General features: G+C 34.6%; 1 protein-coding gene across 1 annotated transcript in view; it reads right to left on the minus strand.

The window, feature by feature from the left end:
* Window positions 1-16,926, minus strand: part of C6H14orf39 (chromosome 6 C14orf39 homolog) — a 49,979-nt gene that overhangs the window by 17,509 nt on the left and 15,544 nt on the right. The window contains exons 5-13 of the mRNA XM_043472954.1: window positions 14,661-14,848; window positions 14,494-14,536; window positions 12,608-12,728; window positions 11,557-11,648; window positions 11,028-11,161; window positions 10,168-10,244; window positions 3,482-3,567; window positions 3,337-3,395; window positions 211-272 (exon numbers count right to left, since the gene is read on the minus strand). Coding sequence (XP_043328889.1) covers window positions 211-272; window positions 3,337-3,395; window positions 3,482-3,567; window positions 10,168-10,244; window positions 11,028-11,161; window positions 11,557-11,648; window positions 12,608-12,728; window positions 14,494-14,536; window positions 14,661-14,848 — 862 coding nt within the window. The remainder of the gene's footprint in view (window positions 1-210; window positions 273-3,336; window positions 3,396-3,481; window positions 3,568-10,167; window positions 10,245-11,027; window positions 11,162-11,556; window positions 11,649-12,607; window positions 12,729-14,493; window positions 14,537-14,660; window positions 14,849-16,926) is intronic.

Below are 16,926 nucleotides of genomic sequence, written 5' to 3' on the forward strand. Positions count from 1 at the left end.
TTTCATGTAAACTTTTTGTGGTTTCACTTTTAAATCTATAACTCCTCCAAGGAATAGAATCTGTAACATCACAGCAACTTGATTACTAAGGTAATAACATCCAGACCTCACATAAATAAGCTTCATTATCCCAAATCTGAAATTAAAATGAAAACAATATTTAAATTAGAATATTCTGCTTAGAAATTAAAAACAAAACATTTGACTTACTTGTGAAGCACATTTTGATTCTGGCAATTGTCTTATCGTCTCTTTATCTCCACACTCAGCATCTGTTTGTTATATGAGAACAAATTACTTTTTCTTTTTGAAACTTAATTATAAATAAAACAAATTAAACCATATGAAACTGCCAATATTTAACTGTTCTTGGTCTATAAAAATGGAAATTTTAGATACTTCAATCTAATATATAAATAGAATAAAACCTACATGAACAGTTTAACAAACAAAATTATAAAGAGAACACCCCATGTAACTGCCACCTTGGTAAAGAAATAGAACATTATGAGTTCTCCAAAAGGCTCCATATTCCCCATAGCCTCCTTCTCAGTGGTAAACACTATCCTGACTTCTGTGATAATCATTACCCTGATTTGCTTTATCAGTTTATCACTTAAGCAATATGGTTTTTCCTGTTTTAAATGTTATATGATGAAATAATAATGTATGTGCTCTTTGTCATGCTTTTTTTGGTTTAACACACTCATGAGATTCATCTATATTGTTGCATATAGACATAGTTTGCTTACTTTTATAGGTGTAAAGTATTCCATTATACAAACACAACACAATGTAACACAATACTATCCATTCAACTACAGATGGACATTTGGGGTGTTTCTGTTTTGAGGCTATTACAAACAATGATTTTAACACTCTTCTACATATATACTTGTGTGTATGTACTTGTATTTCTCTAGGTACATACCTAGGAGTGGAATTACAAAATATAGGGTATGTGTATCTTCCATTTTACCAGATGTTAAACTATTCTCTAATTTTAGTTTTGAAACTATTCACCAATTTTTGTTGTGGCAACTGGCCATCCTGAGCCACCCTAGGGAATTATTCAATTTCACAGGACAAAATTATGAGCTCCAATTATAATTTAGTTATATGTCAATAAGTTATTTATAAATGACATATTAAAAGTTTCTACCAATAATTACGAGAGTTTTAATTGTCTTACATTCTCATCAACACTGAACATTGTCAGACGTTCCAAATTTTGCTAATCTGATGGGGGTCTAATGATATCTCATTGTGGGTTTATTTTTCAGTTTCCTGATTTGCTGAATATTTTTTTAACATGTTTATCTGCCACAAAAGTTTTTCTATTTGAAATGCCTATTCATAATTATTTTGCACATGTTTCTAATTGGGTTGTCTGTAGTTCTCTTCTTGGTTTGCAGAAGTTTTTTACACATTTTTGGAAACTAGTGCTTTGACAGTTTTGTTTATTAAAAATATATTCTCTCGGCTCCCATTCTTTTTAAAGTGTTTTTTGATGAATAGAAATTCTTAGTTTTAATAACCAAATTTATCAATACTTCTTTTATGATTGTGCTTTTTCATTTTTTAAAGAAATTCTTTCCTATCTTGAACAGAAGTTTCCCTATTTGGTCATCTGAAAGCTTTATAGGTTTGCCTCTTGCATTAATCACACTACTACTTTCACCATATATTAACTTCTTCAAAAGATAGGCTTGGAGATTGTTGAAGAGAATCTTTCTTCTTCTAAGATAATTATATACCTTCTTGAGTGTGGAGCCTCACCATATAGGCTCAATGGCAGCTAGGACTATGCCAGATACATACATTTTCCCATGTATCTGTATTAGGGGGTATATTGTTCACAGAGATTATCCATTCCTCCCTGTCTAACACTCTGTCAGCTTAGCATATACAGAAGATTATAAACAGGTGAAATATATCACCTGGATAGATAAGTCATAATCCTTTTTTCCAGAGAAAGTTGGAGGAATATCCATCTAAGCATATTGTCTTGGTTGAATCCTATATTGAGAGTGAGAGGAATAGGCTTATAGTATATTATATGACCATGCAGAATATGCATATATTTACTACCAGAATGAGTCATTTTTTAAAATTTCAAAATAAGTCAAGAAGAGATACTTTTATATAGCCTAATTACTACTTTTTACTGGGCAACTATCAGTCAGTCAGTTCAGTCACTAAGTTGTGTCCGACTCTTTACAACTCCATGGACTGCAGCACGCCAGTCTTCCCTGTCCATCACCAACTCCCAGAGCTTGCTCAGACTCATGTCCATCAAGTTGGTGATGCCATCCAACCATCTCATCCTCTGTCGTCCCCTTCTCCTCCTGCCTTCAATCTTTCCCAGCATCAGGGTCTTTTCCAATGAGTTAGCTCTTTGCATCAGGGGCAACTATATATATATTATATATATATTATTTTCACATTATTATATATTATATAAATAATAATGTATATAATATTATATATAACAAATATACTTATATATAAATAAAAATAATTATAATTATATAAATATAAATAAAATATATAAATATATATATTTGTGTCTCTATGATATATATTTTATATATACATATATATGTTTGCAGTTTATATATATATATATATATATATATGTATATATATATATACACACACACACACACACACAGATAGAGAATGAGTCTCTCAAGGGTGCATCAAAGTTCTAAAAACTACTTGATTCTAGGATAACACAATCATACATATATATCCTGTGACTTTTCTATGATTTAATCAAAGAAAATAATCTAAAATAGCAAAATATTTATATAAAAGAATATAGTAGCATCATTTACAACAACAAAAAAATCTAGAAATAACAAAATATTCAGTGTGAGAGACTGCTAAATAAATTAAAGCATACCCATGCAAAGATATATTATAAGTCATCACAAATAAAATCTATTTAATGGCATGGAAAAATATCCTCAAGGGCATATCAAGTGGAAAGAAAAAGATCCAAAGTAATATACATAATATGCTTCAAATTTGAAGGAACAAACAAAAAGAAAAAAAAAACATATGCATAGAGAAAAAATTTACAATAGTATGTGTAGTATCAGTTATATCTGGGTGGTTGGTATTTTTGCTTCTTTTATATTTTTCTCCATTTTCCAAATTTTCTACAATAAGCGTATTTGTTTTATATTTAAGAAAAATGTATTTTAAAACCAGGCATGCACGGTGAGTTAGCCAGAGATGCAAACAATCGAAATAATTTATTTGACTAGTATAAAAATCTGATATAACTTGTTACTCCCATTTCTTAGGAATAATATAAACGGCAAATACCTGTATCTCTCTTTTCCAACCATTGATTGCAGTTTGATTGTTTCTGTGGGGTTACTAATCTAAAATACAATAAACAACATTTTTATATTATTTACTGAGTTGATCATTTCAGAAAATAAGTCAATTTATGATTTTTAAAGGTTACCTGAATTGCATAACATTTTGTGAATTTTTAAAAGCCGTAACATGTGTACATTTTGGATGGTTATTCACAGCAGAGTCATTCAATACCTGAACAAAAGAAATTAAGCATTAGAATTGACTATACAAAACAATAAAATGTTTTGCTTGCCATGGCTACTCAGGACTCTCATAGAACATTGTCATCCACCTCATCATCAGTATTAATTATCAACACTGATGAGTACAAACATTAAATGAAATCACTGTACACAAAACATTAAGTCAAAGACTGGGAAACAGAAAGGTGTAAGAGTCTCAAGGAATTTGATGTTTTTGAAAAGTATAATTACTATGCATGATAGTATATATACACTTAAGGTAAACTTAAAATTTTGTCTTCCTTATTCATGATTAATTAAGTGAATCTTAACTCTTAATTTAATTAATTTATGCTCAGTTCAGTTCAGTTCAGTCGCTCAGTTATGTCTGATTCCTTGCAACCCCATGGACTGCAGCACACCAGGCCTCAATGTCCATAACCAACTCCCAGAGTTTACTCAAACTTATGTCCATTGAGTCAGTGATGCCATCCATCCATCTCATTCTCTGTCATCCCCTTCTCCTCCCGCCTTTAATCTTTCCCAGTATCAGGGTCTTCTCAAATGAGTCAGCTCTTCCCATCAGGTGGCCAAAGTACTGGAGTTTCAGCTTCAGCATCAGTCCTTCCAATGAACACCCAGGACTGATCTCCTTTACGATAGACTGGTTGGATCTCCTTGCAGTCCAAGGGACTCTCAAGAGTCTTCTCCAACACCACACTTCAAAAGCATCAATTCTTTGGCGCTCAGCTTTCTTAATAGTCCAACTCTCACATCCATACATGACTACTGGAAAAAACATAGCTTTGACTAGATGGACCTTTGTTGGCAAAGTAATGTCTCTGCTTTTTAATATACTGACTAGGTTGGTCATAAGTTTTCTTCCAAGGAGCAAGCGTTCTTTAATTTCATGGCTGCAGTCACCATCTGCCGTGATTTTGGAGCCCCCCAAAATAAAGTCTGTCACTGTTTCCACTGTTTCCTCATCTATTTGCCATGAAGTGATGGGACCAGATGCCATGATATTAGTTTTCTGAATGTTGAGTTTTAAGCCAACTTTTTCACTCTCCACTTTCATCATGAGGCTCTTTAGTTCTTCTTTGCTTTCTGTCATAAGGGTGGTGTCATATGCATATCTGAGGTTATTGATATTTCTCCCAGCAATCTTGATTCCAGCTTGTGCTTCATCCAGCCCAGCGTTTCTCGTGACATCCTCTGCATAGATGCTAAATAAGCAGGGTGACAATATACAGCCTTGATGTACTCCTTTCCCTATTTGGAACCAGTCTGTTGTTCCATGTCTAGCTCTAACTGTTGCTTCCTGACCTGCATACAGACGTCTCAAGAGGCAGGTCAGGTGTTCTAGTATTACCATCTCCTTAAGAATTTTCCACAGTTTGTGGTGATCCACACAGTCAAAGGCTTTGGCATAGTCAATAAAGCAGAAGTAGATGTTTTTCTGGAACTCTCTTGCTTTTTCAGTAATCTAACGGATGTTGGTAATTTGATCTCTGGTTCCTCTGCCTTTTCTAAATCCAGCTTGAGCATCTGGAAGTTCACGGTCCACGTATTATTGAAGCCTGGCTTGGAGAATTTTGAGCTTTACTTTACTAGCGTGTGAGATGAGTGCAATTGTGCAGTAGTTTGAACATTCTTTGGCATTGCCTTTCTTAGGGATTGGAATGAAAACTGACCTTTTCCAGTCCTGTGGCCACTGCTGAGTTTTCCAAATTTGCTGGCATATTGAGTGCAGCACTTTCACAGCATGTTTTAGGATTTGAAATAGCTCAACTGGAATTTCATCACCTCCACTAGCTTTGTTTGTAGTGATGCTTCCTAAGGCCCATTTGACTTCACATTTCAGGATGTCTGGCTCTAGGTGAGTGATCACACCATCGTTATTATCTGGGTCGTGAAGATCTTTTTTCTACTGTTCTTCTTTGTATTCTTGCCACCTCTTCTTAATATCTTCTGCTTCTGTTAGATCTACCATTTCTGTCCTTTATTGTGCCCATCTTTACAAGAAATGTTCCCTTGGTATCTCTAATTTTCTCGAAGAGATCTCTAGTCTTTCCCATTCTATTGTCTTCCTCTATATCTTTGCACTGGTCACTGAGGAAGGCTTTCTTATCTCTCCTTGCTATTCTTTGGAATTCTGCATTCAAATGGGTGTATCTTTCCTTTCCTCCTTTGCTTTTCACTTCTCTTCTTTTCACAGCTATATGTAAGGCCTCCCCAGACAGCCATTTTGCTTTTTTGCATTTCTTTTTCTTGGGGATGGTCTTGATCCCTGTCTCCTACACAGTGTCATGAACCTCTGTCCATAGTTCATCAGGCACTCTGTCTATCAGATCTAATCCCTTGAATCTATTTCTCACTTCCACTGTGTAATTGTAAGGGATTTGATTTAGGTCATACCTAAATGGTCTAGTGGTTTTCCCTACTTTTTTCAATTTAAGTCTGAATTTGCCAATAAGGAGTTCATGATCTTAGCCACAGTCAGCTCCTGTTCTTGTTTTTGCTGACTGTATAGAGCTTGTCCATCTTTGGCTTCAAAGAATATAATCAATCTGATTTCGGTACTGACCATCTGGTGATGTCCATGTGTAGAATCTTCTCTTGTGTTGTTGGGAGAGGGTGTTTGCTATGACCAGTGCGTTCTCTTGGCAAAACTCTATTAGCCTTTGCCCTGCTTCATTCTGTACTCCAAGGCCAAGTTTGCCTGTTACTCCAGGTGTTTCTTGACTTCCTACTTTTGCATTCCAGTCCCCTATAATGAAAAGGACATCTTTTTTGGGTGTTGTTATTTCTAGAAGGTCTTGTAGGTCTTCACAGAACTGTTCAACCTCAGCTTTTCAGTGTTACTGGTTGTGGCATAGACTTGGACTACCTTGATATTGAATGGTTTGCCTTATAAATGAATAGAGATCATTCTGTCATTTTTTAGTTTGCATCCAAGTACTGCAAGAGTACTTGGATGCAGTCTTTGGATGCAATCAACTTGTGTCTGTGTCTCTAAATCCCCTAAGCCCTCTAAAGTTGAATACAGGAAAGGAAAACAAGTTAAAAGAGTAAATCCTGAAACCTTCTTTTTAAAACATGTATGACACACATGGCAGAACTAATATATTGTTTTTAACTTTAAATTTTATATAATGCTTAAATCACTGCTTTACTAATGTTTATACTGTTTCAAGTCTTTCATTCTCCCTGAGTCACTCATTTTGAAGAGTTACTGATTTTTCTTATTTTACCTGTAATTAAAATATCTTTAATAGGAAAGTTTATCCAAATATTTTTGTTTTAACAGCCATTGGTCTTAATTCTGTCATTTTTATTTTGCTTTTGTTGTTGTTGTTCAGTTGCTCAGTCGTGTCCGACTCTTTGCAACTCCATGAACTGCAGCAGGCCAGGCTTCTCTGTCCTTCACCATCTCCCAGAGCTTGCTCAGACTCATGCCCATTGAGTCAGTGATGCCCTCCAACCACCTCATCTTCTGTTATCCCCTTCTCCTCCTTCCTTCAATCTTTCCCAGGATCAGGGTCTGATTTCCAATGAGTTGGCTCTTCACATCAGGTGGTCAAAGTATTGGAGCTTCAGCTTCAGCATCAGTCCTTCTGATGAATATTCAGAATTGATACCCTGTAGGACTGACTGGTTTGATTTCCTTACTGTCCAGGGGACTCTCAAAGAGTCTTCTCCAACACCACAGTTCAAAGGCACCAATTCTTTGGCGTTCAGCCTTCTTTATGCTCCAACTCTCACATCCATAATGACTACTGGAAAAACCATAGCTTTGACTACATGGACCTCTGTAGGCAAAGTAACGTCTCTGTTTTTTAATACACTGTCTAGGTTTGTCATAGCTTTTATTCTAAGAAGAAAGTCTCTTTTAATTTTGTGGATACAGTCACCATCTGCAATGATTCCGGGCCCAAGAAAATAAAGTCTCTCACTGTTTCCACTGTTTCCCCATATATTTGCCATGAAGTGATGGGACCAGATGCCATGATCTTTGTTTACCTCTCAGAAGACATTTGACAGTATCTGGAGATATTTTTGATTGTCATAAATTGCAGATGAGGTGCTACTGGACTCTAGTAGATCACTAGAGTAATTAATTTTTTCTGTGGACATCCCCACAATAAAGAATTATCTGATCCAAAATGTCAACAGTGTCACTATTGAGAAACTCTGATCTAAGGTTTGACAGAATTCACCTGAAAAACTGAGTCTGAAGTGTTCTGAAGGGCATGTGTGGTAGAGGGAGAAGGGAGGGAAATAAGGGAGAAAAGAGGGAAATAGGCATTTATTCACATTTCAGTTTCATTTACATTTCTATTTCTTCTAAGTTATTGATCTATTCATGTTTTTCTTTTTCAGTCTAACAATTTATATTGTCCAAAAAATTTTCTGTCTCACCTAAATTTTCAAGTTTGTTGGTATATAATTTTACATAGTATCATCTTAGGACTTTGAAAAGATTTCTTTCATAGGTGTAGTGATACACACTTTTCCCTCACTTTATAGTTTTCTTTTTTGAGGGGGGACTTCTCTTTTTTTCTGTACACTTGCTGAAACTTATTAGTGTTTGGCTATATTAATTGACCCAATTTTTAAACTTCATAAATTTCTGCTTTTCTCTATTAATTCCTACTTTTTTGCATTTATTATTTTATTTTTGTATTTTAAGTTAAGCTTTTCATACTTTAAGTTCAACTTTTCAGATTAATACTTAATGTTTGGCTGATTTTAATCTTCCTTATTTTCTAATATGTTTGTCTTCAAACATAAACTTCTCTCTGAAGACTAATTTGGCTACATTTCACAGGTTTGGGTTTATAGTATCCTTTTAAATAGTTTTTAAATTCTATTTTTATTTCTTCTATAACCCCAAAGTAATTTGAAAGCATGTGAATTATGGCAGAAAATGAAGAGGAACTAAAGAGTCTCTTGATGAAAGTGAAAGAGGAGAGTGAAAAAGTTGGCTTAAAGCTCAACATTCAGAAAACTAAGATCATGGCATCCAGTCCCATCACTTCATGGCAAATAGATGGGGAAACAGTGTCAGACTTATTTTTCTGGGCTCCAAAATCACTGCAGATAGTGATTGCAGCCATGAAATTAAAAGACGCTTACTCCTTGGAAGGAAAGTTATAACCAACCTAGACAGCATATTAAAAAGCAGAGAAATTACTTTGTCAACAAAGGTCCGTCTAGTCAAGGCTACGGTTTTTCCAGTGGTCATGTATGGATGTGAGAGTTGGACTATAAAGAAAACTGAGCACAGAATAATTGATTCTTCTAAACTGTGGTGTTGGAGAAGACTCTTGACAGTCCCTTGGATTGCAAGGAGATCCAGCCAGTCCATCCTAAAGGAGACCAGTCCTGGGTGTTCATTGGAAGGATTGATGTTGAAGCTGAAACTCCAATACTTTGGCCACCTGATGCAAAGAGCTGACTCATTTGAAAAGACCCTGATGCTGGGAAAGATTGAGGGCAGGAGGAGAAGGGGACGACAGAGGATGAGATGGTTGGATGGCATCACCAACTCAATGGACATGGGTTTGGGTGGACTCTGGGAGTTGGAGATGGACAGGAAGACCTGGCCTGCTGCAGTTCATGGAGTCGCAAAGAGTTGGACACGACTGAGTGACTGAACTGAACTGAATTTTATTTTATTCAACCAAATAGTTTTCTGAGGAGAAGGCTATCTTTTTGTTTAAGTTGTTTAACTTTTTCTTATGTTGTGGTTAGTGAAGATAGCAGCTTTTTAGAATTGGAGGAGATATCCTTTTTGTTCTAACAGTCGATTTTGGTGAATACTGCAAACAAAATTTAACTGAATTATGTGTATGTTGGGCACAAAGTTTACTATTTGTGTTTGATCCTCCACATCCTTACTTATTTTTCATCTATATGATTCATTCTTGTTGGCAGAAACTGCTAGTTTTCTATCTTCTTCAAAATCTACATTTCCTTTATGTTCTGATTTAAAAAGCAAACAAACAAAAAGCCCACCATGTTTGTTAACCTCTCTGCAGATAGAGGTAACCATGTTACAAAGTTCTTGTCAATGAAATATTAACATAAATTGTTTAAGGAGCTTCCATGAAAGATCCTTAAAAGTGAAGCTTACTGAACTAGACTTTTTCCCCCTTTTTCTTTCCTCCCTAGAAGGAAGATATGATAACAAGTTGTAATGGTTATTCTGACCATGAAATAACCTTGAGGTAAAAGCTTAGCATAAGGATAGCAGGAAAAGAAAACACCAATGGAACTCAAGAAATGATGACATTATGGAGATGGTGCCACAATTTCCCTCTTCAATTTAATTCCTTTAGAAATGTCTTTTAGATTTTGTTCCATTGGGTACAGGGATTGATATTTTCAAATATCTTTTATTTTTAGAAGTAAAGGAGAAGGCTACAGTATACGTTCAGGCTACCATACAAAACTCCTAAGTTTTTCAGATCCTGAGATTGTACTAATGGCTAGTTTAATAAATTTATAACACATACACACACACACACACATCCTAAATGCAGTGCATTCACTATATCATTTAATGCAAGCATTTAATTTGTACTAGTAAAAAAGAAATACCTACACATGCATCATTTTCTTTTTGCTTGAAGTCAACATTGGCAGGCTTTGACTGCCTCACAGAACTTTCTTCTTTTTTATCTAGATTATTAAATTGTACAACTTCAAATCAATTCCAGAAATAGAATCAAATGTCATGTCCAACATTTAACCTAACCTTGTAATTTAAAAAATCAAGTTATAAAATATTTAAAGAATTATGAAATTATTACATAATGTTAATTTTTCAATATATAATAGCTACTAAAATAACCATGTATGTAAAATGAAAAACAGCTAATTAAAGAGAAATAAGTAAATTTTTTAAATTAAATTTTAAAAAGTAGCTGACAAAACTCATCTTTATAATGGGGACCCAAAGAACAAAGAGGGGTGATGTAAATGACTGGGGAATGAAACAGCTAGTGTAGTTGACCTAGCACAATGTAGTTAATCTATCCATTGAATAAAACATGATCCAAATATCTCAGTAACTAAGTCACAATATCACTACAAGTCTCACCACCATGGGGTTGCAAAGAGTCGTACACAACTGAGTGACTTTAATCATACATACTGACAATACAACCTCTCAAATGAAAAACATACAATTATTCATCCTCTTCTGATAGCTGGAACCAGACTAAAACTCTTTTTTAAAAAAATCATGAGAGATTTCTCTCTCAAAAAGAAAAATGTTATGTATAGAAGGCATATCTTGGTTGCTCTCAGAAAGAACCAAAGTGGCACTTTATGAGTCTATAAGTCTCCAGTATTGTTAGCTCTTGCTTACACCAAATGATAACTAAAATTGCTCCTTTCTATTTCTTCTTTTATATGTTCTCAAATAAAATTAAGTTTTTGAATAATAAACAGATACTGTACCTATAACTCTTGGTTCTGAAGAATGCATCTTTATTGGTTTGACTAATTTCTGAGATTCATATGGAAGAAATAATTGACTGTTTTGAGGGGTTTTGTTCAACATAAGTACAGGTTGTGGATCTTTTTCAAAAGTTCTAAAGAGAAGAGTGAATAATATTAAATATTAGCTAAGTAAAAATTAGCATATTTTAAAATTAGAAGAGATATTTAGATATTATAAAGCTAAAACTCCTCAAATTGTATAGAATATGTAATCAATTTTAAATGTAGAATATCTGTTCACATAAAGAAAGTCCCATTTTAAAGTTTACCTATACCTTTCTCTCGCGGCTTCCCTGGTGGCTAAAATGGTAAAGACTCTGCCTGCAATGCAGGAGACCCTGGTTGGGAAGATCCCCTGGAGAAGGGAATGGCTACTCTCTCCAGTATTCTTGCTTAGAGAGTCCCATAGACAAAGGAGCCTGGCAGGCTCCAGTCCATGGGGTTACAAAGAGTCCAACATAACTTAGCAGCTAAACCACCACCATACCTTTCTTTCAATTCCTTTCTCTTTTCTACATTTTTATTTTTTTCTTCTAGAGTTTCTGGAAGATTCTTCATTTCATAATGTCTTGCAATCTGCTAAAAAGAAAAATGACAAAGCAAAACAAAATAAATACCTGCAAAGCATTAAGAAACATTTGGTTATTTTAACTAATGAATATGATTTTTTTCTACATAATCACAAGATTTATATTTTTGGTAGTACTAGCAATCTTTTAGTGAAAGTTACTAAAACAGTCAAAATTAACAATAAATCATACTCCTTTTATTTTTCCTTACAACTCCATTAGAAAGCCTAGATTTCCATCAACTTTCATTCTTTTTAAAAAGGACAATCAGAAGCAATGTAGACATTGATTCCCTACATAGGGATGTCCAATAGTTACTATATATTTTAAAGAAAGTGACACCCACTTTCTTCTTACTAAAATGATATTACTGTTATGTGGAACCTCATGCCTATGGATGATAAGTATACCATCTTTAAAACAATTTTCATAAAATTTAAAAAATTAGCCATTCAACTTTTTAAGTGACTTTGGTGGCTCTCATACTCATCAATTAAAGCCACATTTCAATAGATGACACTAAAAATATATTCAAGAAAATATCATGTATCATCAATCTTTTTTTTTCATGTATCACCAGTCTTAAAGGCTAAAAACTAGATATGGCCTAGCTTTATAAAGATTGCAGTCATAAATTTTCTAGATTAAGTTTTTTAAGTCATCTAATAACTTGTTTTCCGTTTTGACAGCACTGCTGTAAGCTCTGTTAATGCCTTTAAATACCTATTATTAAGCTCCAACTTGCTCTTTCTTTATCTTCTTTCCTTAGCACTCAAAGAAAGTTAAACTATTTCCCAAAACTCAGAGTTGAATATACTCAATACCTAAAAACATTTTGGCTCCAAAGGTAATCTGAGGCAAATAAATTATTGAGTTGCTTTAGAAATAGCTCTTCTTAGACTGTCATCTAACATATCATTACATTTATACATTAACACACATATTAGAAACATATAACAAAATTAATACCTGGTTTAAATAATTAATTTCTATTTCCATGTCATCTATTTCTTTCTTCAAGTCACATGATCTTTTGGAAAACTGGTTAGCATGTTTAAGAATATCTTGTGTTTTATACCTCAAATTAACCCTTTTATGTTAAGGAACTATGTTATATAAATAACTTTCACATTTATAATATAAGTACTGTATCAAAAATAATTAGTATTATGTAAAACTAATTATATATGTATCATATATGCAATATGAATAACAGTATCTGAAAACAGCAGAAAGACTAGTACAAACATCTGGCAAACTGTCAATTTACTGTTTCTACATTATATACTTAGCTTAAAAATAACATTTCATCAAAATACATGTTAGGATATTTTTCTTTCAGTTAAATTTTTCCACAGGGCAGTTTTTTACTTTTATTTTTTACCCAAGTTTATCATGTCATTTGGCATGATGAACATAATCAAGTCCAAACTTAACTGCTTCAGTTTCTATAATTTATTTGTTCCAAGATCAACATTATAAATCCACTCAATCTTCCTTTTCTTGCTCTTTATGGTCTATCTGTGCACCAGAACTCAAAAGAGAGCTATATCTTCCGTTTGAACTTTCTGCTTGAACTAGATTTACACTCAATTTGAAGTAGAGAATCTCTCAGCTGCTAACAAACATTCTGCATGATTACTAGTTTCTACAATTTCCTAAGTTACTCTGAAATCCATTAGCAAAATTTTTAAATGTATAGAACAGTGCTAATGAACAAGAACTCCAGAGAAAATCTTTGCCAGACCTTTCCTATTTCACTAAAATTTATGATTTATATGCTAGAATATAAAATTTCAAATGAACATTAATTATAACACTATGCTGTTATCATAATATCAATTTAAATTTTTTAGATATAGACATGTAACTCCTAGTCTTCAACTCTCCCCACCTTCATCACCTTTTCATGTCTGTCAAACAGTCTTATGTCTCATCCGTTTCTACAATCCAAGTCCCTAAACCCCTGCTGTGCCTTCTGCATCTACCACCAACCTCTGCCTCTCCCCACTGAAAACTAAAACACTCCCAGTTTAGTAGAGGAAAGGGACAATGCAAACAAGTAATTCTACTGCAGTGGCAATGTATTAGATCAGCAGCAAATGAACAACTAAGTACAGAACAAGCTAAAATCCAAACATGAAGAGAGCAAACAGCAAAGGAGTTAAAAGGATGATTTAGGATGAAGCAAGGTAGAATGCAGGGATAAAGAAGACTTAGTACAAACAGTGGAGTTATAATCTGATAGGAAAGCATATGAAGGATTGTAGAGGTTGGAAGAGGATTAAAGTTCCAAGTTCATCATGGGAGATCTCCTTGACAAACAGATGAGACTTAGACCAATTAAAAATTACTTAAGCATCTAATACAATGCCACTGCATTAGAATTACTCGTTTACATGTTTGTTTCCTCTACCAAACTGTGAGCTCCTTATAAGAAAGCTCTGTATCTTCTTGAGTACTTAAGAAAGCTCTGTATCTTCTTGAGTACTTCCCAGCACAATGTAGATACCCAATAAACTGTGACTCACCTCTTTAACATCTTCCATTCTAATAGGAAATAATCAACTGATTTAATTGAAACTCTTTGGTAAGACAAAGCAAAATAACTTTTTCATTGGTTTGGTTGCTAAGTTATGCCACTTAAAGACAAGTACATATACCACTTTATTTGCATTAAAATTTCTTGCTTTTGATGACATGCACATATATGAAAACTAATTCCAGATGATCTTTAAAGTAATCTCTTAATTTCTTAATTAAACAAAAACCCAAATCAATGTAACAGTCACAGGGAAACACAGAAACAATACTTATCAAATAAAAATTCCAAGTAGAAATACTACTGTGGATACATATGTAGTGTCCAACTGGTAAGTGATGGAAAGGGAGCAGGCACTGAAAAACAAAACCATATTTTAGATTGATTTATTATATTCTATTCACTACAAGGGTAATGTTAGCAAAACAGTATGTATCAAAAATATGTATGTATCAAACAGTATGTATAAAAAATTAATACCTAAAAATTCCATAAAAATATTTTCATTCATCTTCAGTTGTTCAGTACATGCCAACACTCTGTTTTGAATTTCTTCATATTCTCTTTTCTTCTCATAATATTCATGTGAGAGGGGTGTTTCTGAGTATTTTAGTTGGTATTGCTTTAAAACATCTTTATACTGACATATATAACCATGGTATATTTTTCTGTTAAAATTAAAAGAAATTATGTCAATATAACAAAAGTGTATCTAAAAACTTTCTAAAATCACTTATTAAAAACTACTAAATTAAGCATAAAAGACAAGCTAAAAATCTACTTATTTTTGCTTCACTCAATACTGTCTGCCCTTTAAACTTTTCTTAACTCTATTAAACTTTTCAATTCTCTACTCTTATTCTTCACTACCTGAGTTACTCACTCCTTCAGTTCAGTTCAGCTGCTCAGTCGTGTCCAACTCTTTGCGACCCCATGAATCACAGCATGCCAGGCCTCCCTGTCCATCACCAACTCCCGGAGTTTACTCAGACTCATGCCCATCGAGTCCATGATGCCATCCAGCCATCTCATCCTCTGTCGTCCCCTTCTGCTCCTGCCCCCAATCCCTCCCAGCATCAGGGTCTTTTCCAATGAGTCAGCTCTTTCTAAGAGGTGGCCAAAGTAGTGGAGTTTCAGCTTCAGCATCAGTCCTTCCAATGAACACCCAGGACTGATCTCCTTTAGGATAGACTGACTGGATCTCCAAGGGGCCTCTCGAGAGTCTTCTCCAACACCACAGTTCAAAAGCATCAATTCTTCGGCGCTCAACTTTCTTCACAGTTCAACTCTCACATCCATGCATGACCACTGGAAAAACCAAAGCCTTGGCTAGACAGACCTTTGTTGGCAAAGTAATGTCTCTGCTTTTTAATATGCTATCTAGGTTGGTCATAACTTTCCTTCCAAGGAGTAAACATCTTTTAATTTCATGGCTGTAGTCACCATCTGCAGTGATTTTGGAGCCCAAAAAAATAAAGTCTAACACTGTTTCCACTGTTTCCCCATCTATTTGCCGTGAAGTGATGGGACCAGATGCCATGATCTTAGTTTTCTGAATGTTGAATTTTAAGCCAACTTTTTCACTCTCCTCTTTCACTTTCTTTTTTTTTTTCACTCTCCTCTTTCACTTTCATCAAGAGGCTCTTTAGTTCCTCTTTACTTTCTGCCATAAGGGTGGTGTCATATGCATATCTGAGGTTATTGATATTTCTCCCAGAAATCTTGATTCCAGCTTGTGCTTCTTCCAGTCCAGCATTTCTCATGATGTACTCTGTATATAAGTTAAATAAGCAGGGTGACAATATACAGCCTTGATGTACTCCTTTCCCTATTTGGAACCAGTCTGTTGTTCCATGTCCAGTTCTAACTGTTTCTTCCTGACCTGCATACAGATGTCTCAAGAGGCAGGTCAGGTGGTCTGGTATTCCCATCTCTTCCAGAATTTTCCACTGTTTATTGTGAACCACACAGTCAAAGACTTTGGCATAGTCAATAAAGCAGAAGTAGATGTTTTTCTGGAACTCTCTTGCTTTTTTGATGATCCAGCGGATATTGGCAATTTGATCTCTGGTTCCTCTGCCTTTTCTAAACCAGCTTGAACATCTCAAAGTTCATGGTTCATGTGCTATTAAAGCCTGGCTTGGAGAATTTTGAGCTTTACTTTACTAGTGTGTGAGATGAGTGCAATTGTGCAGTAGTTTGAACATTCTTTGGCATTGCCTTTCTTTGGGATTGGAATGAAAACTGACCTTTTCCAGTCCTGTGGCCACTGCTGAGTTTTCCAAATTTGCTGGTATATTGTGTACAGCACTTTCACAGCATCATCTTTCAGGATTTGAAATAGCTCAACTGGAATTCCATCACCTCCACTAGCTTTGTTCGTAATGATGCTTTCTAAGGCCCACTTGACTTCACATTCCAGGATGTCTGGCTCTAGGTGAGTGATCACACCATTGTTATTATCTGGGTCGTGAAGATCTTTTTTGTACAGTTCTTCTTAATCCTCTTCAATTAAAATTCTACTTCCACCATTCTAATGAATCTACCCTTCCGAAGGATACCAATGATCTAATTTGTCCAACTCAGTGATCTCTTTTCACTTCTCATTCTACATGACAATGCAGAACCTGGTTCTTTTGATGACTTCTTGAATCTCTATCCTCCCTGAGTTCTAAATCTCTATTCTTCCCAGTTCAGCTACCTTTATAACTATGCCTTTAAATCTCCTTCAGTTTTCTAAGCTATG

The sequence above is a fragment of the Cervus canadensis genome, chromosome 6 (genome assembly GCF_019320065.1).
Source record: "Cervus canadensis isolate Bull #8, Minnesota chromosome 6, ASM1932006v1, whole genome shotgun sequence".
NCBI lineage: Eukaryota > Metazoa > Chordata > Mammalia > Artiodactyla > Cervidae > Cervus > Cervus canadensis.